Raw genomic sequence first — 24,722 nt, forward strand, 5'->3', positions numbered from 1 at the left:
AGTCATTACCTACTGATTTATGTGGTCAGGAAGGACTTCTTCAAAGACAGAATTCAGAGACTGTGTGTGGTAACTTTATTCATCTGAAGGCCAGCCAACAGGTAGAGTAGCAAGCTTCAGCACAAACTGAAACAACTACCATTTAGGCCTTAAAAACAAAATCACCTAATTAAAAAAAGTCAGAAATGTATAATTTTAATAAAGAAATAATTGCCAAGGGGAGGTTTCCACTGTGTCCATGTGAAGAAGTGAATCTCCTGTCAATCTCCCCATTGAAGTAGTAGTATCAGAGGGTGCTGAGCCCAAGAGGGACAATTCCTTAGCCTACAGATGCCAAAATGATGTCCACAGGCAGCTCCTCAGTGCTTCTGGCTGTAACTTGCATTGTCACCGTGTCTGTCAGAACCAGCCTCGAGCGCACAAGGATGTCATGACCACCCCGGAATACTCCTGCAAACAGAAGTGAGAGTGTTTGTTTGTTACCAGGCTAGGCAAAGAGAGGCCCGGGGAAAGGGGCATTTTAGAAAGGCAGCATTGCTTTTCCATGTCATTAGGGCACAAAATATGACAGAACGTATAAAAAACCCTATTGTCATGGTAAATTGGTACTGGTGAGGCTGACAGCAGGGCTATGACTGAGCACAAGAGACTAAGTTATTTGAGTACTGTGCCAAGAATAGCAATCAACAGTGATGTTCAAAATAACAACACAGAGAAGCTTCAGTTAGTGGGGACAGTCCCCAAACCCTAGAGCCACACAGCAGCTGTCTGTGCATCCCCGGGGAGTGGTGTTGACACTGAAAGTGGAGATCAGCTGGTAAGCAGGGCACTGAAGCAGACTCCTGTTTGCAGCTAAATGTGTAAATGCGATACTATGTTCCCAGATGAGGGGTGGGAAGCCTCTATGAAAGACCATAAAGGGGGAGCTCTGTCAACATGTAAACGGTACTGACCAGATTCTTGGCTTAGGCTCCCTCCTGTCCTGGGGACAGACACTCACCAGCGAGAAACAAAGTGTGAGCATTCTTGTTCTCAGGTACTTTGTCTGATCTCTCACAGGGCTGCATCCCCAGGAACTTCACAATGTTACCAACGGCCTCTATAAGAAAAGCCCAGATGTGTGAGCCATAACTGCCAGCTGCAGCCTCTCCGCTCACTCCACCCGACTCCAAAGCTTCTTGCTGAAATCACGAAACAGGAAACATGCAACTGTGTCCAGGACACACTGCAGAAAGCCTTGTTCCCAAACCGGGGAGGGGAAGAACATTTCACATTCCATGCTCCAGCTGTAGTATGGGGTCAACACGAAAATCTAGGTGCTCTGGGTCTGGAACTTACCTTCAAGTGTTTTGATGGTGGACAAAGTGAAGGTTTCTTCTTTCTCAAATTCTTCTCCCACCTCATCCCAGGCTGCCCCAAAGTTTGGCTTCAAAACCCTGAGTATGTGATCTGCCAATGTTACCTCGAGGTCTTCTAGCTATGAGAAGGAGGAATCACAGTCTGAAAGTCTGAAAACCCAAGGCTCCAAAGGAGAGAACCCTGATGTCTCTATATTAAACCAGAAGTGTGTTGGTGAGGATAGTCATTCTTCCAGAACAAATGGTCTGGCAATTCACACAAGCGTAGGATGGGGTGGGGAGCAGAGCCTCAATCCTTAATGTCTTTTTTTTTTTTTTTTTGTGAGGCAACTGGGGTTAAGTGACTTGCCCAGAGTCACACAGTTAGTAAGTGCCAAGTGTCTGAATCCAGATTTGAACTTGGGACTTCCTGACTCCAGGGATGGCTGCTCAATCCACTGCGCTACCTAACTGCCCCATCCTTAGTGTCCTTTTAAACAATTTCTGACTTAGATCCTGGTAGTCATACTTTGAACAAATACTAGTGGTGTAACAAATGCTTCAGGCGAAATCAGAGTTATAGTTTCAGTTATTTATAGTTACATGTTTATATTTTTCCCTTCCACAAACTCATAAGAAGTTTATCTCTCATAAGTGTCATGATTAGCAAAAAGAATTGAGTCACTGAATGATGTGAGAAAGAAATGTCTTCAAAGTAAAAATATTCAGATCTTCATTAACTTACAATACAATAAACTTTCTCAAATCTTAGGATTCTAATCCGAAGACCTACAGCCGAGAACATAGTCTAACCAGGGGTTCTTAGCCTTTTTTAAGTCATGAATCCCTTTGGCAGTCTAGGGTAGCCTACAGACCTCCTAGAATGTTTTTTAAAAATTTCAGATAGGGGTTAGTGAAAACAAAGATGTAATTTTTCCCCCTTAAAGTTCAAGGACACCCCTGAATCCCAGACTAAGAACTGGTCCAGACACTCTCAAGAACGGGGTGCTTGGCCATAGACTGACGTCCCCTGGTACCTGACACTTACCACATACTCATCTTCATAGCCTTCATCATCAGTCTCTCCAGTGGTGGGATCACAGTCCTTGACTGTGAACTTCATCATACAGCTAAAAGTACAGGCAACTATTGGGAGAAGCTGATGGTCAGTATAACTCCAGACATAATGAGAGGCATTACTGCCAAGTGGCTAAGAGGCACACTGATTCTTTAAATTTAGGGCTCTCCAATATTATCCGAAAAGACAACAGGGCCAAAAGCAATTCTAAGGTGTGGACTAAGGACCAAGCCATGCACTGATGGTGAGGGTGAGGCTCTCCTGTGATGACCTATTATGATATTCACAGATATAGAATAGACTGTAAAACATAAGAAAAATGAGAGGAGACTTCAAGTGATGGTGATGGCCACAAAATTCTCAAGAAATTATTGATCTCAGAACTGGGCAGAGAAAGCCATGCTTCGGAGGGAGCTATCTGCTCATGCCCATACACGCCATCCTTAAAATCCTAAAACCAAATTTCCCAATCATAAGGAACACACTCGTGGTAAACAATGTTGTGCAAGCCTCTAAAGTCTCTTGCTCTGAGGATGTGGGCAGCGTGTGGAGTGAGCTTACCAGCTGTGGGGTCTCCTTCAGGCAATGCCACAAGGGTGTAGCAGGTCCCTGGCTGGTTGTAGGCCAGGCTTTTGGCAGGGACGTAGCAGAGGATGTCATAGGATTCTGTGGGCTCCATCTGCACTGTGACATTCTCTAAGATCTGGTCGTTGAGGGTATTTGTGCAATCAAACTAACAAGGGAAAAGAAGCATTAGAGAACCCTGGGCATCTAGCCAGATCTCACAGAAGCAGCCTCCACTACTCTGCTCCCTACTAATCCCACTGATGGGTGGTGGGACCTGGACCCCAAAAAGCCCTAAGACATGTATCTGAAAGTAACCCAGCCCTGTCCCACCTTGGGAGAAAATTTTCCCTTGTTGCAGGCCTGACTCTTAATTCCCTTATCAGAACAGACAGACGGGTGCCTGGCTCAAGGTCCATGCTTCTGGCAGCTAAACAAAAGACTTGCCTTTTCTCCCTCAATGTCTGCTATATACTCCCTACACTTTCCCATCCATAGCCCCCAAAGACACCTGGACTCTTAGATTACCTAATTAAACTTTGCCCGCTTCTATTGGCATTATAATAAACTGTCTCTTGCCCGAAAGTTGGCTTGAGTGTGTGAATTCGTTCCAGATGACTCTGTCTTGGCACTTTCAGGGTCCCAGCACCCCAAACCTCTTCATTTTGGGGGTCCAAGTTCCACCACCCTATCACCACAAGTCTAGAGCTCTGTTCTCAAATTCCAGGAAAACTCAGCCCCAGACTCCATTTCCTCATGCTTATTCTTGGGAACCCTGAGATTCTTTTCCCTATCTGGAACAGTAGCACCACCTAATGAGGGACAACCCTCTTCTCACCGCTGCTAAATCACCAGAACTAATGTGGGCCCTTTGGCAATCCTGGGCCATCTTGAACATTCATCAAAGGTGAGAAAGGAGGGCTTGAAATCCACATCCCACCCAGGCCCAAACCCTAAAGGCCTTATTCTGGGCCAGAGCCCTTCCTTAAGCAAGGACTCGGAGCCAACCTCCCCCACCAACCTGGAACACCATGTGGTTGAGAAACGTGTGCTTGGTACAGCGAACAACATATTCTGTCTCAGATTCGGTGAGAGCCACAGACTCCGATGAGGATTTGAAGAGGGGGCCCAGCCCACGGAACTCTGGCACAGCTGCCAATTGTTCTGAAAGCCAAAAAGCAACATTTACTTGACTCCCTATTACATGTCAGCTACTACTGTTCAGATTTCCAAATAAATCTTTAAAGGTTTCCATTCATTTCTGATTATGTAAACTTATTTTATCAATATAGTAGGTGTATCAAAATGTGCCAGTCACTCTGTGAGGCTCTATAGATACAAAGACAAACACACAGTATGCATTGAAGGAAACACCCACAGTGTAAAATATACAAAGAATAAATACAAAATCAATGTAAGGTTGTTTAGGGAGGGCCCTGGCAGCTGGGAATGATCAGGAGAGGTTTCCTATATGTGGTTGAGACAAGTGTTAAGGGAAATAGGAGATTCTAACAAGGGGTGCACAAGGCTAGGACACATCATAGGCATGGAGCTAGTACAAAATCAGAATAGGAGATGGAAGGACCATATGGACAAAAAGGCTGGTTTGGCCAGAGCTCAGAAGGTGGAACGGATAGCAAAATATAACGAAACTGGTCGGGAAGGAGGGGGTGGTCCACAGAGAGGTCTGTAGGATTGAAGGACGAGACCATTGAAGAGATCAAAGGCCACTTCAGAGAGGAAAATTTCAGCTGTGTAGTGAGATCAGAAGTCAAAGTGCAAAGAGTTAGGAAGTGAATGAGAGAAGAGGAAGTGGAACTAACTAGACAATTTTTTTTAAGGAGTTTGGCTGAAAGGGCAGGAGAGATGTAGGACATGAAGGTCCAGTGAGGTTTTTTGTTTTTGTTTTTGTTTTTTGGCTAGGCAATGGGGTTAGATGACTTGCCCATGGTCACACAGCTAGTGAGTGTTTTGTGTCTGAGGCCTGATTTGAACTCAGGTCCTCCTGAGTCCAGGGCCAGTGCTCTATCCACTGCACCCCCTAGCGGCCCCAGGGAAGTTTTTTAAAGATCAGGGAGCCTTGGACATATTTGAAGGTAGTAAGGAAGGAGAGGGAGAGACAGACAATTCAAGGGGCAGTCTGCTGGAGAAGATGGAAGGGGGTGGTTTTAGCAAAGAGAAGGTCTTCCTCATCATCAGAGACTAGAACAAATAAGGAGAGAGAGTGGGGGACCTCAGGGGTTTTGAGATAAACAGAAGGAGATAAGAAGGAGCTCATGGTGGCAATCTTTATTTTCTCAATAAAGTGTGAGATGGGGCTCCCAGCTGAAAGGAAGGAAGAGATTGGGAAGGTTTAAGAAAACTACAAGGTTGGAACAGTAGGGCCAATCAACCAGGAAGGAGTAAAAGGATTATCCTGCTGTAAGTTAGGCAACAAACTTGCAAGTAGAGCGCACACAAATGAATGCATGTGTGCATGTATGTAGGCATGTATGTGCATGTGCATACACACAGATATATGTGACTAGACACTCACTGTTGGTCCAATACACCTGCACGCTTGTCCTTATGCTTTTCCTCTACCTAGAATACTTTCTTCTTCTTCCTTCTACCTATTCAAATTCTACCTGTCCTTTAACACCCAACTCAAATCCTACTTCCTTCACAAAGCCTGCCCGACCATTCTAACCTCCATCCTCTGAACAATTTTTGTAATTACCACTCACTCAGTTGTTAACTGCTAACAGCCCTAAATAAGCAAATAATGTTTCTATTTTTGTTTTTTACAGCACAAACAGCTGCATTAGACCACCTAGTACTGATGTTAAATCACAGCACACCTTGTGAAGGCCTGCATTTAACAATGATGCAGCATGGTGTAGAGGTCTGGGAATAGTCTACAGCAGAACAAAAAATACTGCAACAGTATATTTAGAGAAACTTAGTTTAGATAACAGAAAGAATTCCTTATATATATATATGCATATGTATATAATAAGAAAGAACTTTCTTATTAAGTGTTCAAATGGATTTGCATAGATTTTGGAATTTACTTCACTGAATATCTAAAAATGAGATTGATATTCTAGTCTGAAGTTTGGATTCAGTCAAAGGGTCGAACTTGAGGACCTAGAGGGCCACATGTGGTCTTGAGGCCAAAGGTTCCCCACCCCTGTAAATCTAGTGTCTTAGGTGGACTAGTGTGCTCTCTGGAAGTGAGGGATGGCTTTTGCAGAGGTGGAAAGTCTTTACTTTGTGCACATATTTTCTTATTTTTTTCAATGTATTGATCAGTTTTGCTAATTGTTTTCCTCTTTTTTCACTGTTTTTAAAAATATTGTTATAAGGGACGGCTCTCTGGGAGAAGGAGAGATACTGAAGTACATTTTGGTGATGCACAAAAACAAAAGTCATCAATAAAATTTTATTTTAAAAATAGGAAATGGGAGGGAGACAATTTAGAACTTAAAATGTAACAAAAAAATTTAAAAATTAAAAAAAGAAAAAAATAGAAAGCGAATGGATGGAGGTGACCTTTGGTGACACAAACTAATTTAGAGACTATTTCATTTTAAGGACAACATATTGACTGATGAGAAGAGCTAAGATAAGAAAACAGGAAACATCTGGGGAAGCCATGTCACGTGGATATCATCCGGCTGGCCACTTGCCTACCTTGAGAGCTAATGGCTATCACTGCACTGACTGGGCACTAGGGACATTTGATTTTCAACTAGAGTCAAAGAAGCAACACTTTGAGGGAGAACTGACCTTCAAAACCCCAGAAGATTTGGCCCTGGCTCTCAGAACTTTTGTCCTACTCCCCTCCCCATTACTTACCTTGAAATATCTCTTGTCGTGTGGCTGCTACCTTCTCAGGCTGTTTGACTGCTGTGATGGGAGTGCTCTCTACAGGGAAGAGATAAACACATAACTAATATAGTGGTGATGGTCTAGTTACTATGACCCGGGTGCCACAGACTCTTGGGACCACAAAGAGCCTCAGAGAGATCATCTGGCACAACCCATGCCTCTTCAGATGAGGAAAATGATTGACCACAGTTACACTGCTACCAGGCAAAGTGCTCTAACTGCTGTGATCCAGGAGTTTTCCAGATACCCCAGCTATCTGTGGCTGTAAGAGAAGGAAGATCTTAAAGTGTCTGGGAGGACATGTCCCTATTCTACCAACAGTCCACCCCAAAACAATGGCAGACAAGAGTATTTCTTCCTAGCACAAAGTTTCTGAGTAAAGGCATAAAAAGCTTCTGGTCTCCAAGAACAGCCTCTGTGACCTACGATGGATGAGGATACCTATGAAAGACCCATCCACAGATGATCACTCCTTTGAGCTACCAGTCTGTGGTTCCTCAGTCAATACAGACCACCCTGAGGCCCTCATCAGAACTCATACCTGCCCAGAGTTGAAGGGAAGATATTACCTGGTCTCTGTTCTGCAATTGTAGTGGTGGCCAAGGGAACTGATTTCAGGTCAAAAGGTTTTTCTGAGGGTTCTAGAGTGTATTGTTGCAGTGCCCTCTCCAGGCCAGGGATGGACACTGTCAAACCTAGAGGCGAGGGAGAGAACAATCAGTTCAGGTCAGGGCTGTATATTCTATTATTCCAATGAAAGCTAGGCAGAACATCCACCAGGAATTCCCCAGAGAAGGCCGTTAGGGACCTCATGCTGCCCCCACCACTGGTGTGAAGAACACACCCACAGCTCTGCCAGGTTAACATCAGTGCCATGATGACGCTCAAGGCTTATCGCCAAAGAGCCTCGGCTTCCTCGTCACGCATTCTATTGTCCCAAGAAATATCCCAGCAGAAGCCTGTCCGTGCTAAGAACAGACTAACAGGACAGAATCCCCAGCAGGAGCCTGTCCATGCTAAATGAGAGATCTGTAGTCCTGGGAATGTCGAAAGGGTCCAAGATTCCAGAGGCCTGGCTCCCCGAGGTTTCTCAATCAGTTACCGTTGAGAATGTAGCCAGCATTGAGTGCCTTTTGCTTCTGTTCCAGAACATTGAGATAGAAGGTGGCTCGATCCCTCACCTCATTATCGTCATCCATCACACACCTAGAGACAAAACACAGAACACTCCTATCTTTGAAGGAGGACGTCCAAATCCAAGCAAGATCCATTTTTGTGCACTGTAAGGATCCTCTAATTGCTTCCTGTTTTTTATTAATTCAAGAGAAAGCAAGGACCATGGCTCACTACCCATCACTTAGGAAATACCAAAACTAAGTCCCTAGAGATTGAGTCCTAATGACACTAATGTGGACTTGAGATGGGTACGATGCTTTGTCCATGACTCTTATCTGTTAGGAAGCTACGGTCCTTACTAATCCCCAACCCTTCAGTCCATAGTCACACATCTATTTGTTCCCTCTGGGAAAGAGTGGAAGTATCAATACATAGAACCTGATTCCAGGCCCTAGTGAGATACAGGTGCAGAAAGACCTCTGACCTCTCCCAGGCAGAGGGCTCACCTCTTCAGCAACACCAAAATGCTGGGTAACATTTCCTCATTCTGGGCTCCAAATTTGGCCAAAGCACTAACAGCACCTACAGTCATAGCACAAAACACTAATTAGTCATTGACACTTACAATTAGACCCATCTGTTGTCCCCATGATCTAGGAGACACAAGCCCCAAAGGCAAACAGTCAGAAAGACTGCAGCAAAAGTTCAACCCCTATTGCTGTAATCCTAATATTGCTCACTTTTCCCCTTAAAGCACTTGACCCCATAAATGTTAGCCAGTCACTATCCGCTCCTCCTTTTTAGCCTCAGGCATACAACCCCATCCATGCTAGATGAACTTTTCACTCCATAAATCCTGACACCCACCTGCCCGGACCTCCTCATGCTCTAAGACCACACGGTTGTAGATGAAGCGAATGTACTTGGAGGGATTATTGGTCTTTGGTCCTTCCTGGCCCAGGAGATGCAAGATTCGAGTCGCTAGCACAGTGAACTCACAGTCCTCGATGAATTCACACAGGTGGGATAGCCCTGTTTCTTTGCTCTCTGAGTTCTCTTCGATGATGCTGATGATGCAGTCCACAATGGCCCGTTTATACTCAAAGCCACCCTGCAATGAAGTAGACAGCTGGGCATGGAGACCACTTTCTCCTGAACTAGCACTAATGCTCACGGCGAGAAAGCTGAGATACAGACCCTGGGTCCCACTTTACTAACTGTTCTAAATTTTCTCACTTCATGGATCATTTTTTTTTTTTTTTAGCTTTTTTTGGTGAAGCAATTGGGGTTAAGTGACTTGCCCAGGGTCACACAGCTAGTAACTTTCAAGTGTCTGAGGTCAGATTTGAACTTAGGTCCTCCTGAAGGGCCAGTGCTCTATCCACTGCACCACCTAGCTGCCCCTTCATGGATCATTTTGGAAGGATAAAGACAGGTAGATCATATCTGACCCACCTGCTTCTGCTTGCCACTAACTAGAACATCACTATGGACTTTTTTTTTTGAGGGGTAGAAGGAAAGGAGAATAAGTAGAGATTTTCCTCTTTAGCCTGAAAGAGGAATCAGTAAGGAACTAAGACAAGAAGAAAAGTAATTTAGCTCAAAATGAGTGTCGGATACTTAACTGGGTGACTGCCTCCTCACCCCCAGCTTCTCAGCCTCACCTCTTCCCGAAGCATGGTGAACAGGAAATTCATAAGGACTGCATGTTTTCGAGGATACTTCTGACACAGGGCACTGATAGCCTGAACAACCACAACCTAAATCAGAGGGAGAAAAGTGAACAGGTGGCATTCCAGAACCAAGGTCATTTGGGATGGAAGGCAGGCTAGAATTACTAGCCCAAAATCTAAACGGTGAATCTCTTCCGACACAACTCCGCCTCCACTCAAAACTACAACATGAGACTCAAGTGGATTCTTCTCTCCTTCCTCTCCTTAGTGACATATTACAGGAAGGATGGACCGGGGTGGCCAATAATGCAATAAATGTCTCAGAATGCCATGGCCATGCAAAAGGTTACACAGATCCAACACAGGAGAGACTGAAGCCAACAAACAAAAAGTCCTGCAGACTGACTCTCACATGTGGGGCCAATCCTAACATCAAAATTCAGAGAGAGAGAGAGAGAAAACTAGGTGCACATCCATATCTCCTGGGAGGTTAGAGACGTTTTAGGTAATCATTAATTTAGGAATAGGCAGTTTTCTAAAAGTTGGTAAGCTGATTGTTTGAAGCTGAAAACAAATTTCCCCACAAACACAAGACTACACACTTTCATTTTCATCAGACTTTTCCACTGATGAGGTAGGCCAGACCCTATCAGACCATTCAAAGCTCAGCATTCTTCCATGGGGAGCCCATCCTGCATCTCTAAGTACCTTGAATTCATCAGAGATCTCCGACATGAAGGAGGAGATCTGCTTCATGAGGCGGTCAATGCTGCTCTCACTGCCCGTCTTGAGCAAGGTGGTGATGGCCAGGGTGGCAATACTGCGGTTTGAGTCTGTTACCAGGTTCTCCAGGTCCAGGTTGCAGGCAGTCACAGCTGATGGATGTTTCATGGCAACCTGTTTGAAAAGAGAATGAGAAATCAGGCCTGCACCTCTCTCACTTTATGACTCTCAAACCCAAAGGCATCAAAAGGTAAGCTCTCCAAGGTTTTCCTCCTGGGAAGCTGACCTTTGTCACAACTTAGTTTTAGATTCAGAGTGAGATCCACTTAAGAAAAGAGTTGATTCCTTCTCCAGAAAGATGGAAAACTCAAGAGAGTCCCCTAGTTGTCCTAGGCTTGAATCCCTTATCGCCCCATGCAGAGACCTCTCTCCTTCATATCACAGGAGCCTACCTTGTTGAGAGTTCGAACAGCAGCGTATCGCAGTGCGGCCTTTGGGGAGCTGCAGAAGAGCTGGAGCACTGTATAAAGACACACGTTACTTTGGTCTCTTTGCTGAATGACAATGAGAGCCCAGAGGAAAGGGATCACACATTAAGGGAGTACATAGTAAGGTGTTTAGGAGAACTATGCTTTCAAATTCTCTTTACCCACCTCCCACCCTTACCACATCCTTACCCCCAAGCTGGTTCCATTTCCTTACTGAACTTATTAAGAGGAGAAGGTTTCCTGGCCACTTAAGCTCTATACAAAAAGGCCATTAATAAATGCTTCTCCTTGAATTTAATCCTATTGTAAGGAGGCAAAGGAAAGCTCTCCCTCATTTCTAGCTTTGTCACATCATCTACACAAATTACGCTATGACAGACTTCACTAGAGAAAAAGGATCATCCCACATGAAAACTTTCATCTTCACTTGTTCTGTCCCTACGCTTAGGCTTTCACACTGTTCCTCAGCCTTGAATGTCCTCCTCCTCCTCTTTCTTCTACCTTTCTTACATGAACCCCATGATGCTTCAGGACATGACTTCTTCTGTGAAGGGCTATTTTGCTACCTTGGGCCACGGTGGTTTTTCTGTTTCTGAATTCCTACAGCACTTATTTTCTGTGCGACATGATCCAGCATTTCATTCTATCTGTCTTACTCTAATCATCTATGTGTCAGTCTTCTCTACCAAACAAGGTTGTAGAACCCAACAGAACACCTAGAATGCTGCTCTAGGGTCCAAGGACCTGCATCTGAATACCACTTTTGAAGCTTCCTAACTGTGTGGTGTTGGGCCAGGGACATAACCTTTCTGGTCAAGTGTCCCCATATGTAAAACAAGGAGGCTGGATTAGATGACCTCTGATCCTTCTAGCTACGGAAGGATCAGCCTGCAATTTGTTCTAAGTTCTCTGAGGCTGACTCGGGCTTTTACTTCCATCCCCCACAGTGGCAGACATAGATAGTATAGATTTAATAAATGTTAGTTTACACAGTATCTCAAGCACTCTTCCTAGATGACCAAGGAAAGGTAAAGCGGGGAACACTTGGACTCCTCCCCAGGAGCCTCTTCCCTTGCCATGCTCCCACCAGCCCCAGGGACCTGGATGCCCAACGAACTTCCCACCCTGAGCCATGATTACCTGACACAGCCGGTGCCAGCTCCTTGGCACTGCAGCCAGGCAGGTTGACAATGGCAGAGGCAGCTTCATACACGACCATCTCATGCTTATTGCGCAAGCAGCTCTCAATGAAGTCAAACAGAGGGCTGTCTCGGCTGTAAAAGAGAGTGATACAGACTTGGCCAATGAAATACAACACGGGTGAAGGAAGTATGTATTCAGGGAGAAATAGGCCTCCTTACCTGCCATCCTCCTCCTCCAGCTGCTTGCTGGCTACTCGGATCATCATACAATAAGCAAAGGGTGACTTGAGGCCGTGCCTGGTGAACTTACTGATCATTTTGTTGACAGCCAGGCGGTCATTCTTACGCACGTGGTAGAGGAGCCCCAGAGCGTGGTACTGGACCAGAGACAGACACACAGTTTAGATCAGACCAGCGGCTCAGAGAGCTAGACCTGGGAGGTACTTCAGAGGCTGTTCAGGCCAAGCCCTCTGTTTTACATATGAGAACACTGGGGGTCAGGAATGGTAAGTCCCTTGCCCAAGACGGCACAGGTCAGAAGCCCTATTTATATGACTCTTCCTACAAGAGCACTGAGCTTTTACTGGATAAAATTCCACTTGTATTTATAATAATTCCATGAATCACAATGGTATGCAGGTCATTTACTGGCAGGGAAAAAGAGACACAGACAAGGAGGCTGGTGATCACAACGCAAATCAATGGCTAAGCAGGAATGAGAACTCTCAGGCCAGGGCTCAGATGACACGGCTGTATGGCACGGCAACATATGGACGCTTAATCGGTCAATCAATCAGCGTTTATTACGCACTTACAATGTGCCAGGCCCTGTGCTAAGCCAGTTACTAAACCTGTTTGCATATGCCTGAATGACGAAAGAATCCCTCCCTTTCCCAGAAGTGGAACCACTCTCAGGCCCTCACCTGGACCATGATGTTATCACTAGAGGCTGCTTCCTGAGCCTCATTCACCCATCGCTTTACCACATCAAAGCTGCTTTTCAGCAGATGCTGTGAAGAAAATAAGAAGGTCGGGAATCTGAAGGTCAAGCAATCAAGGAAGAGCATAAATTGTGGCTATTAGGAGACTCTGATGCCTTTCTGGATTCCCTCCTATCCCACATCAAGACCTCACATGTTTTGTCAGGCACCCACCAATCCTCCTCCCCCACCCTTACTATGTACCCCTACTTGGATAGATATCGGGTCTCCCAATATCAACACACCACATGTATCTATTTTTCCTGATGGCATAAGTTTGTAGTTATATAAGTCACAGGTTGTTTGTGCAAACCTACAGCTGCTCCAATGCCATTACCCCTAGATAGGATGGAACCTAACTCACTTAACCTTTCCCCTCCTCATTGAAACCAGACCTTCTTAGGTGGAAGAGATGAAGGAAAAAAAATCACATTTTGTGGCTTTTATATAGATTTGGGATAAATTAGAAAGTTGATGGCTTTGATTTTTCTTTAAATATCTCTAATCCTAAACTATTCACTACTTCCTCAAACTCCTCTTTTAAGACATTCATACCAAGGAGGACACCAGGGCAGAGCTGGAGACACTGGGCACCTTGTCCACAATGGCCTGCTTCATGTAGCGTTCAATGGCCTGCAGCATAGTGCTCTGTGAAGAAAGGCAGAGCGAGTTTGCTTCATTAACACCAGAGAAAGGACAGAAGGGGGAGAGACAGAGACAGAGAGGTCACAGATAGACCGAAGAGATCTAGGTTGAGAATCAGGGAAGTAGAAACAAACGAGAGACAGATAAGCTTGGTCAGGGGAGAGAGGACTCACGTCAGTGATTTGGCAGAGGGCGCGCACAGCTGGGCCTCGGTAGTTATCATCCTTTCCAGTCATATCTTTGGTCAAACTGTAAAAGAGAAAAGCTATCTTTCATGGTGCCAGAGTACACGGACGCCCCCCATGTGTAAGTCATACTAACCCTGAGGTAACAGAAAAAAAATGAGAACGGGATTATTGCATAAGAGCCAAGCCCCAGGGGTGTCTAAAACACAGGAGGAGAGAGTGGCCCCAGAAGCCCATTCCTGTGGCATCAGTAGTAGTCTGCGGAGGAGAGAGGCTGAAGAGCAAAGGTAGCACGACTCTGTCCTCTGGATGAAGTACTTCTTTTTTTTTGGTTAGGCAATGGGGTTAAGTGACTTGCCCAGGGTCACATAGCTAGTAAGTGTTAAGTGTCTGAAGGCAGATTTGAACTCAGGTCCTCCTGAATGCTGGTGCCGTACCCACTGCGCCACCTAGCTGCCCCTGAACTACTTCTTTCTAATTCCCAAAACCAACCTGCTGGTGACGATGATGACGTCTTCAGCAATGCTGGACATCTCCTTGATTGTCAAATAACACATCCTTCGAAGAGTGGGCTGTGAGTAAAATTAGAAAAAGTGTCATTACTTCCAACCCAACATAAAAGGAGATTCTGCACACAGAATGCTTTTTGCCATCTGGAGCAAGGCAGCTTCCTGTACTACTCTCTGAATCCCCATATCATCAGTTTCCTCTCAAAGATGCCAATCCCCTAGTCAGTCACAGGCCTCGGGAAGGTGCACAGGTACGCACAGGTGCCTGTGTTTTTGCAGACGTCAAATAACATCCCTTTTCTGTGACTTCATTCTTTTCCTGCAATTTGATAATTTCATGCTTTTCCTATATTTCCCTACAGACTCTTCAGAGATCCGGGAAAGCCAAAGTTTAGAAGGCCTGCTCTCTCTAATGGGTCATTTTGTAATGTGTTATAACCACCCAGGGCCATTTCCAGGGACACACATATAAAGGGTCAGCTGGGAGAGAGGAAAACTTCTCCAAGCTCAGGTTGCACCACATGGAGAACGGACACTGCTGCCAACAGGAGAGCTTCAAGCAGCCCAACAACTTTCTGTCTCAAGAACCACAGTGCAGACAAGTGGAATGGGAAAATTGCAGACAAGTAAAGTGGGAAAATTCTCAAAAGCTCTGAGGGAAAGAGGACATCATGGGACACACTAGCAGCCCATCCCATCATCGAGGTAACATGAATTCCAAGGAGAGCTAGTTAGACAGGACTCAGTGTCATCCACAGAGAGCTTACTCAAATCCCTCTTGTTCTCTCTTCTCTCTCATTCTATCTGCTTAGCCCACAACCCAGGAGAATTCACTTTGTAGACAGACTTAGGTTTCTACAAAATGGGAGACACATCCATGAGATCGGAAGAAAGTGTAGCAGGAAACCCTTACATCATTGGACTGAAAAAGCTTGGTCATGGCAAAGAAGGCCTCTGTGGCTTCGGTTGTCCCCAAGTGTTCCCCCTGTAAGAACCAAAAGATGATAAAATTAAGTTTCATAAGCTCCATGATGGAGAGAAGGCTCAGGCCAGTCTTCCCAGCAAATAACTGCCCTGATTAAGGAACTCTGCAGAAATCTCCACCCAAGAAAACAGGTCAGAATCAGGAGCACTAGGAGCCCCAGAACAGAACAATTCCTCTCATCGCACAGAGTCCACCAAAGAGCCAAGAGGTGACAATGATGCTAGCAGCAATGACAGTCATGCTTGCCTTCCTCATCACCATTCTCCATCCTCCGCCTTGCCCCATTACCTGGTTTATGAGATAGAGAATCTTGGTGAGGATGTGGGCACATTTCCGAGGGTTGATAGGAGTCTCATTAAATACCCGGGCCTTAAAAGAAGAAGCAACCGACACAATTAGATGATAAAAAAGGAGAGGGTCAGCCTGGCAAACCGCCTCATCAGGCTTTCAGCCCTCCAATCTAGCTAGTCAATGTACTGATTACACATCATTAATCTAGTATAAATATGACCTTGTGGGTGGAAAAATTTGGTAATTAATAAAGATGCCAACCAGAACAGACTAGAAAGGGCTGGCCTAAATATTTTCCACTTCCTATGTAGCCTTTTATAAAATATGTAACTAAGCTTCCTACAACTCTTAGTTCTATCCCAAAAACAGCTGTAGTCACCGCATTGTAGCTTTCATAACCAGGAGCACATCAGGTTATAAGGTAGGAACAAAATAGCTAAGCAACTTCAGTCAGTAGGTAACCAACACACAGGCCTGAAATGCACCAGGAACACGAGGCAAGGAAAAGGATCCTTCCACTGGGAGAGAACATGGGGGCAAAGAGAATGAGTCCAGGATAACTCCAAATGTGTGGATGTGAGGAACTGGGCAGATCATGGGGCCTGCAGCAGAACTAAGGACATCTGCAGGAGGGGCAGCTTTACAAGAGAAAACAATGAATTACATTTTGGACAGGCTGACAGGACAGTCAGGAGCTAAACTCAACAGCCTTTTCTCAGCCCTCTTTCTTGTCCACTCAGCAGCTTCTGACATGCTTTGACATCCATTCTTCCTAGACACTCTGTTCTTGGCTCCTAAGACGGGGCTCTCTCCTGGCTCTCTTAGGACCTGCTGTTTCCTTCCAGTGTCCCCCCCAGATAATGATCCACCTCCTGCCCCTGGAGCACAGATGTCTCCCAGAGAGGGAAAAGCCCCCAGGACAGTTCCCTTATAGAAACACCATGGTCTTGGTGGAGTCAGAAATTTGATGGGGTGGAAGTGGGGGTGGGGTGGGAGGTGAGCAAGTGGAGACAAGGAGAGGAGAGAACTTTTTCCAGGAGTTTGGCTACAAAGAGGAGAAGGGATGTAGTACCATAACTTAAGGGCATGGAGAATAAATGAAGAAATCTAAACATGCCTGTAGGCAGTAGGGAAGGGGCAGTAAACAAGGACACTTAAGAAGAGAGAGGGAACAATGCACTGGGCACACCCTGGGAATCACGGGTGTGAGCAAAAGAACTGGCCATCATGTGGAGAAAGGCCACCTCTTCCCCAGAGACTTCCCAGAGACTTAAAAAAACGGAAGGACAATATAAAAGTTGTATTGTAGCATACAACTTCAATTTTACCAGTGAAGCAGAAATGAAGAACTCAGCTGAGAAAGAGGAGAAAGAAGTGGCAATGCGAGCTTGAGAAGAAGGCCAAGGAAGCACAAGGGAGCCCTGTTCTGTGCACGTTTCTCGAGGGGGTAAGGCCAGCCTCATCCTCACTATTCCCACATGGCCAGCAGTGCTTGGGCAGAACAGGGCAGCAGTTTGCCCTGTAAGTAAGAGGGTGGGGGTCTGCATGAGCAGCAGTTTTAGCAGCGTGTGAAAGGAGCCCTGGCCAGGGACTCCGAAGGCCTGGCTTTGGTCTCAGTCCTGCTACTTCCTCACTGGGAGACCCTGGACAAGTCACTTAACTGTTCAGTTTCCTCATGTGTAAAATGTAAATAGCAACACTACCTGCCTACCCTGCAGGCTCGTGAGCGTCAAACAAGGTGACGTACAGGAAACACTGTTAGCCCTGAAGTACTATAGAAATGTCAGCACTAGTAATCAGTCTTAGCTCAGACCTGCAGAGTGATTCTGAATCACAACAAAATGGGAGGAAATGGGAGTCTGCTAGCCACAGGGTGGGAGAAGTACCAAATACCAACTTCATTACACTGTTGTACTCAGCAAGCATTCAATAACTAACTAACTGTGATAATTCTTGGCAAGAGGAGAAGCCAGGGTCACATTTGCTCCTGTGTGCTAACTGTCCTGGGGGTGTAGAGCTTTTATCTTCTCCTCCAAAAAAATCAGAGCAGAAGTGAGGCTGAAGAGGGCCCAAGGTGAATCTCAACCATATGCCCTGCAGCTTCCTTGCTCAGCTTTTATGTTTTCTGTGGTTGTCTGTAGAAATTCTATTCCTACAAGATGTAGAAGTATGTTCCTCAGAAGCAGAGGGTACTAAACCTCCAGGGAAAACATGACACGGGTGTGATATTCTGAGCAAGAGCTATAAGATCTAAAAAGCTTCTACTAAACGTAAAATAGATAGAAATCTATTCAGACACTTGTTTCAAACCAGACCCTTGCATCCACCATCCCAGAGAATTCTGCCCTATAATCCAAATAATTTGGCCCTAAACCACAACAGACTTAGCAAAGCATCGCCTTAGACAGCCACAGAAATCAGATGAGTGGAATTGAGGAGTGTAACCCCTGCAAAAAGCCAGCTCTGGACTCTCTTAACTAAAGCCCACAAAAAGTTACATGCACACAGAGAAATCAACATTAATGCAGGAAGCCTGAAATGATCTGGGCTCTCTCGGACCGTGACAGGCTTCCAAATTATTCAGTGATTAAATGTCCCAAATTAAGAGGATTTTTCTCTAGCTCTCTTTCCACCAATACTTTCGATATTTTAATTCCATCTGAGTTAGGTTTACTTCTCAAAACTGGAGGAATAAAGAATAAAGAAAAGAACAGAACTTACCTCCTGCAACACTGCACTTTTCTCAAGGTGCTGAAATGGATTGGAGCCTCCACCTGAAAGTTGACAATGAACACAGAAAAGTGAATACTAGATTCTGTCACTGACCCTCACCAACCTCCCAGATATGGAGAAGATACTACCAGTGAGGCCAATCTTACCACAGCCTATAGAAAAAAATTCCAATTCCTGACCCTGGCACTCAAAGCTCTTCACAATTTGGCCCCAATTTACCTTTTCAGTCTTATCTGCCACTACTCTATGACTATCATTGTCACCTCTATACTAGGGGAGCTTTAAGCTCAGACCCTGTCATGGTTATCTGGCCTTGAACCAAGACTGCATGATGTTTTCTGGCCAGACTCTACACCATACCCCCACTCCCACCATCCTCATCCTTTCCCTCTTTCCAGCTCCCCTTGATGTGTGGTCTTCCCCTCCATCCTTCCATCCCCACAAGGCAGCTCACGATTGAAAGGTCTGTCTTGTTTGCATTTGTCTTCCCAGCTCTTAGTACCACTCCTCACACACAATAAGCCTTTAATGTTCTCCCCAGCCCTTGACTCTGACCGTATGATTCCTTCATACCTGTACTTTAAGGCCAAATTTCAAGCATGCCATTCTCCATAAAGGTTACCCCAGAAGATGATCCCTTTCCTAAACTCCCATAGCACACCCTTCCCCTCCCTCCTTTTTAATGGTTCTTAACCCTAGAGAAAAGGCCTCACCTACTCTTGCTGGCATGCTAATGAGGTCACTAAATTAGAAAGTTCAGATTCTTGGAAGAAGGAAGTTTTTGGAAGGTTTTTGGAAGACTAGGAATCAGAAGAAATGAACTCAGGGAAATATACTATACTCTACAGGTCACAACTAAGACAGATGATAATTACTACTGCTGACATTTATATAGTGCTTTAGGAGTAACAAAATGTTTCCTACACATCATCTTGTTTGATTCTCACAAGCCAGTATGGTGGGTAGGTAACGTTGCTATTCACATTTTACAAATGAGGAAAATGAGAAGTTAAGTGACTTGTCCAGGGTCCCCAAGTGAAGCAGTAGCAGGACTGAGACCAACGCCCAGCCTTCTGAGTCCCCATCCTGGGCTCTTTTTACATACTGCTGCTGCTGCTCATATAGACACCCCACCTCTCACAGCAGAGAGAGAAAACAGCAAACTACTTTCTTAAGTTTCAACTCAGTATTACTGGCCGTATTGGAAATAGTAAGGATGTGTCCAACCTTGCTCCCTCAAGAAACATGCACAAGAGGAATGTGGGAAAATGGAGGCGCTAATGCACTGTTGGTAGAGTTGTGAAGTGATCCAACCATTCTGGAGAGCAGTTTGGAACTATGCCCAAAGAGCTATAAAACTATGCATATCCTCTGACCCAACAATATCACAGTAGGTCTGTGAAAGAAAGAAAGAAGGACTTAAATGTACAAAAATATTTATAACAATTCTTTCCGTGGTGGCTAAGAATTGGAAATCAAGGAGCTGTCCATCACTTGGGAAATGGCTGAACAAATTGTGGTATATGATTGAAACGGAATACTAATGTGCTATAAGAAATGATGAACAGGATAATTTCAGAAAAAAATGGAAAGACTTAAATGAACTGATACAAAGTGAAGCGAGCAGAACCCAGAGACTATTGTACATCGTAACAGCCACACTGTGCTATGATCAACTATGAATGACTCAGCCCTTCTCAGCAAGACAATGACCCAAGGCAATGCCAAAAGACTCATGATGAAAAATGCTATCTACCTCCAGAGAAAGGACTGATGGGAGTCTGGATACAGACTGAAGAATACTATTTTTCACTTTATTTTTCTGTGTTATTTTTTTTTCTTTTTGGTCTGTGTTTTCTTTCATAACGTGACTGGTATGGAAATGTTTTGCACGATTACACATGTATAACCTATATCAAATTGCTTACCATGGTGGGGGGGAAGATAGGTGAGATGGAAAAAATTTGGAACTCAAAATTTTAAAAACAAATATTAAAAATTGTTTTTTCATGGGAAAAAATAAAATATTTTTTAAAAGAAAGAAAAGAAACATGCACAGAGATCCTCCAGATTTACTATATCATCCCCCTCTGATTAAGTAAGAAAATCTTAATAATGGTCTCCTAAGGGTGTTGGCTCTGGAAGAAAAGATGATCCTATGCAAAAAAAACTTTAGTTTCACTCAATGCCAGTGAACGTGCAAAGTAAACAACTTCAGGGCACAAAAAGAAGATGAAATGATCTAGTCAAATTTTACCAAGTGGGCAGAGATTGGTGGAAACACTGCAATAGAGTATAAAATTGAGCCTGTTGAGATACAAACAGTTTAGAAAATAAGAAGACAGAAGACAAGAAAACCTATAAGTCAAGGGCTTTTATAACTACCACATATTAACTTAACGTAGCAGGGAAATGTGGCTCTTGCCCTCCTAGGTGTCACCTTTATCCACATCCAGAGTGGGATGAATCTTTGAATCCTAACTCGATGGCTAGAGGAACATTTGCAAAGGCTTGAGCAGGACCCTGAGGTTCTGCCCCACAAAGATGGCTCTATGACAGACCTGAGCAGTAAAGGAACCAGGGAGACTTTCTAAGATCGTCTGTGAATTACACAGCACTACCAAGGATAAGCACAGGAGACCCTTCCTATGATTTTCTGGGTGCTCTCTACATTCGTGTGCATGAGCCAACATTACTGCTGAGGAGGATGCTCTGGATTCCAGGTTTTGACCCCAATTTCTGTCTCAGGTTCTTGGTATGTCATCAAAAGCATCTCAAATCCAAAGTTAAAAAATGTATGATGTCCTTCTGCCCTTCCTCTGCCTCCCTCTAACTAGAGTGCTGCCAAAGTTCATACTGGATGGAAGGGGAGTCCCAGGTCCTGGTGGTCTCCTGGTCTTCTGGGTTTATGTCTTTCCTACTAACTTCCAGGGAATAGTAAGTAACCTACCTAGTATAGGACAGGAACAAGGATGGCATAGTGCAATAGAGAGAGAACTGGATTTGGAAAAGACCTGAATTCAAGTTCTGATTCTTACTACATACTTACTACCTGAGTAAATATTAAGCAAGTAAAATCATGTTTCTGGTCTTCAATTCCCTCAATTTCCATCAATAAAAGGAGCTAGACTAGATGACCTTTTTGGTCTTTTCTAGCTCTAAACCTATAATCCTATGAATACTTCAACTTCTTAGATAGTATCCCTGTTTCTGAATTTCTCAGGTTGGTATTCAAGGTTCCCACCATCTGGTACCTCCTTGCTTTTCCAGTTTTATTTCACTCTGCTCTCCCTCAAGTACTCTACATTTCAGTGAAATTAGACTTGTTCAGGTCTTTCTAATTTTAAACCTTTATGTTATTTTCTAAATTTGGAAGTCTTCTTCTACCCACCTCTATCTTCTGACATCCTACCTATTCTGCAAAGCCCAGCTTAAATGCCACCTCCTCCAAGAAGCCTTTCCTGAATTCCCATTCATCTCCTCCCTGCCCCAAGCTAGATAGCTGAAAATTATTTCTCATCGGATCTCAAAGTACTCTGACATTCCTCTTACACACTTACAATTATTTAACACGTATTATATCTGAACACTTTTGGGTTACTATTGGGTCACTTATCTTTGTGCCTAGCACACAGGTGCCTAGCACACAGGTGGCACATAATAAATGCTAGCTGACTGATACCTCTTTGTCCACAGTAGACATTTTGTTAAATTACTAATATGAAAGACAGCATAATGTAATGAATGAATGAATAAAGGAAAGAGGTTTGGAATCCATTAATTTGGGTTCAAAGTCCTGACTCTGCTACTTACTGTTCAGCTTGGGGATAACTTATCCTTTCTGGGCTTCAAATTTCTCCACCTGTCAAATGAGGGGCTTAGACTAAGATTTCTGCCACCTCTCAATCCTATGATCCTGTGAAAGCCTCTGTACCTCACACTGGCTGAAGCCATGGCTGGAATGCTCTCCCTTCTGACTTTTATAACTTCTATTACGGATGCTACCATTCTACTCATCTAGGTTCAAAACTTTGGAGGGGACCTCAACTCAGTCTCTTTCACCGCCCCCCTATCCAATGTGGCCAAATGTCATCAAATTTACCTCCACCACATTTCTTGCATTCATCCCCTTTTCTCCACTCACACATCATCACTTCTTGCCTGGATTATTAGATGGTCTTCCTCTCTCAAACCCTTCCTTCCCTGATTCATCCCTCACACAATTGCCAAAGTGATATTACTAAAGCAAAGTCTGACCAGGTCACTCCACTGCTCAAAAAGCTATAGTCCCTATCACCTCTAGGATAAAACAACATCTCCTTCAATTGGTATTACAAGTTCTTACTCCAACTCCAAACTTATCTTTCCTGACTTATTACACATCACACACTTCATGCACTGTTCATTCCAGCAAAACTAACCTGAGTGCTGTTACAGACTACAGACAACACACACACACACACACACACACACACACACACACACACACACACAATCTCCCATCTTGGTGTCATTGTACAAGCTATCTCCTGTATCTGCAAACTGTTCCCTCCTTCTGCCTCTCAGAATAACCAGCTTTCTTAAAAGCTTAGTTCAAATAACACTATCTACATATCCCTGCAGCTGCTACTCTATCCCCTTACCTCACCTCCTAAATTATTTATTTACTTTGTATGTATGTCACATATGTACACATGCTGTTGACTCCAAGAGAATATAAACTCTTAAGAACGCACAGGCAGTTTTGTCTTTTGCCCAGTGCCTAGCACTGACTTGTTGGATGAATGAAAGAACTTCTCTACTTGGTTGGACTTTGTGAATGAGTGTTGTTAAGGTCCCAAATTGCTTCCTCCTCCCAAGGTTGTTAAAGTCCTCTCCACCTTATCTCCTATTTGGAGATTTGTATTTAATTAGTTGGGAATACATTGTTACCCTGTTGTTAATATCCTCCCCACCTATCCTGTATTTAATTACCTGTGACGTGTTGCTCCCCCCAGTGTTGTCAATGTCCCCCCCCACCATGTCCCATATTTAATTATCTGTGGCATGCTGCTACTCTCCCCCCCGCAGAGTGTAAGCTCGCTGCAGACAGGGTCTGTCCGGTTTTTTTTTCACTTGTGCGTGGCACCTAGTAGGTGCTTATTGAAAGGGGACTTCCCTTTACAGAAAGGGTGACGTGTTCCCCAAACAGCCTGGGTCCCTGACCTGTCAGATCTCAGGCAGTGAGGACGCCCCCCCTCTCCCGCCAGCCCTGGCAGCCCCGACGGGCTGACCGACAGACCTCCCGCCCGGGCCCGGCTGCCCCGCCCCGCCCGGCCCGGCCCGACCCGTTAGCCGGCGCCGGAGAGGAGCCCCCTCCGCCCCACACCAGGCCCAGGGTCCCGGAGCCGCCCCCCGGTTCTCACCGGACTCCTCGTCCTTCTTGTCGAACTTCTTCAGCATCCTGGGGGCCGGCTGCACGGACAGACAGAACGGACAGACGCGGCGGACGCCTACAAGACCCGGCCACCTCCAGCTCCGGCTCTGCACGGGCTACTTCCGGCCACTCAGTCCGGGGGACACGTCTCCCAGCGTGGCGCGCATGCGCGCTCCTCCCGTAACCCCGCCCCCTCGCGCTCAGAGCGCCTGCGCATGCCTTGACCCGTCGACTCCTGGCTGTCAAACCCCGACGACAGACGCGGTCCTTGGCTTAACCCCTTCGTGCCCGCCGCAGGTCTGTAAGCCTGAGCTCCAGTTGGCCCGAGCCGGCTCGGCGCCTGCGCACTTCCTGACCTGAAAGCTGGAGAGTAGACCACTAGAGGGCTCCCTCGTTTAACCCCGTCTTACCCGATGTGGGGCGGGCTCAGCCCTGCGCCCTTCTCTCGCGCCTGCGCACACTCTGGCCTGAAGGTCTCAGAGCTGGAAGCTGTAACTGACCAAGTTCAGGGCTCACTCGATTAACCCCGTCCTGCCCGGAGCGGAGCGTGGCTTCCCAGACTCCGCGGGCCCAGCTGCCAAGGTAGGACGCTTGGCTTGCACTTAGGGGTACTTCCCTCGATTGACATAAATCTCCTCTGTCGTAGGGCTTGCCGTTTGGAGCATGAAGGGAGAATAACGGTCATCTAGCCCACCGCTCCCTCCCACTTTTTTTTTTTTTTTAAAGAAGAGGAAACAGAAGTTGACTTTCCCGAGGTCACACAGCTAGAAGGAGCAAAGTCTGGATTTGAACCCAGGCTCTCCATGGAATATTTATGTTCCATGACCTTTCTCTTCTGTGACCATGGGCCTGGCAAGCTTGAAATTAATTCTATAAAGAGCCTAATTCAAGTCCACAAGCATTTATTAAGCATCTGCTACATGCTAGGCACTGTCCTGGGTGCTGGTGAAACAAATAAAAAATGAAACAATTCCTCCTTCCAGC

At 45.2% G+C, this 24,722-nt stretch overlaps 1 protein-coding gene across 1 annotated transcript; it reads right to left on the reverse strand.

The window, feature by feature from the left end:
- Positions 1–52: 52 nt before the first annotated feature.
- Positions 53–23,880, reverse strand: COPG1 (coatomer protein complex subunit gamma 1). The gene is made up of 24 exons (XM_027863881.1): positions 23,728–23,880; positions 18,311–18,363; positions 15,587–15,667; positions 15,227–15,298; positions 14,297–14,376; positions 13,793–13,868; positions 13,530–13,622; positions 12,918–13,004; positions 12,214–12,371; positions 11,993–12,126; positions 10,817–10,884; positions 10,350–10,538; positions 9,633–9,728; positions 8,836–9,079; positions 8,475–8,550; positions 7,955–8,058; positions 7,422–7,547; positions 6,820–6,888; positions 4,001–4,143; positions 2,977–3,148; positions 2,386–2,483; positions 1,339–1,477; positions 1,001–1,099; positions 53–450 (listed from the first exon to the last, which is right to left on the reverse strand). The coding sequence occupies exons 1-24, from the start codon at positions 23,762–23,764 to the stop codon at positions 320–322; spliced, it is 2,625 nt and encodes an 874-aa protein (XP_027719682.1). The 5' UTR covers positions 23,765–23,880; the 3' UTR covers positions 53–319.
- Between the last annotated feature and the right edge of the window lie 842 nt (positions 23,881–24,722).

The sequence above is a fragment of the Vombatus ursinus genome, unplaced genomic scaffold (assembly GCF_900497805.2).
Source record: "Vombatus ursinus unplaced genomic scaffold, bare-nosed wombat genome assembly UNPS02014773.1, whole genome shotgun sequence".
NCBI classification, from domain to species: Eukaryota; Metazoa; Chordata; class Mammalia; order Diprotodontia; family Vombatidae; genus Vombatus; species Vombatus ursinus.

Bases quoted from the DNA above. Each gene is read 5' to 3' on its own strand.
- COPG1 (XM_027863881.1), bottom strand. From the start codon at position 23,764: ATGCTGAAGAAGTTCGACAAGAAGGACGAGGAGTCCG. The intron at 15,668-18,310 runs GTAAGTTCTGTT...TCTTCTTTTAAG, and splicing joins AAAGTGCAGTGTTGCAGGAG to GCCCGGGTATTTAATGAGAC. The intron at 10,539-10,816 runs GTAGGCTCCTGT...CTTTTCAAACAG, and splicing joins CTGTTCGAACTCTCAACAAG to GTTGCCATGAAACATCCATC.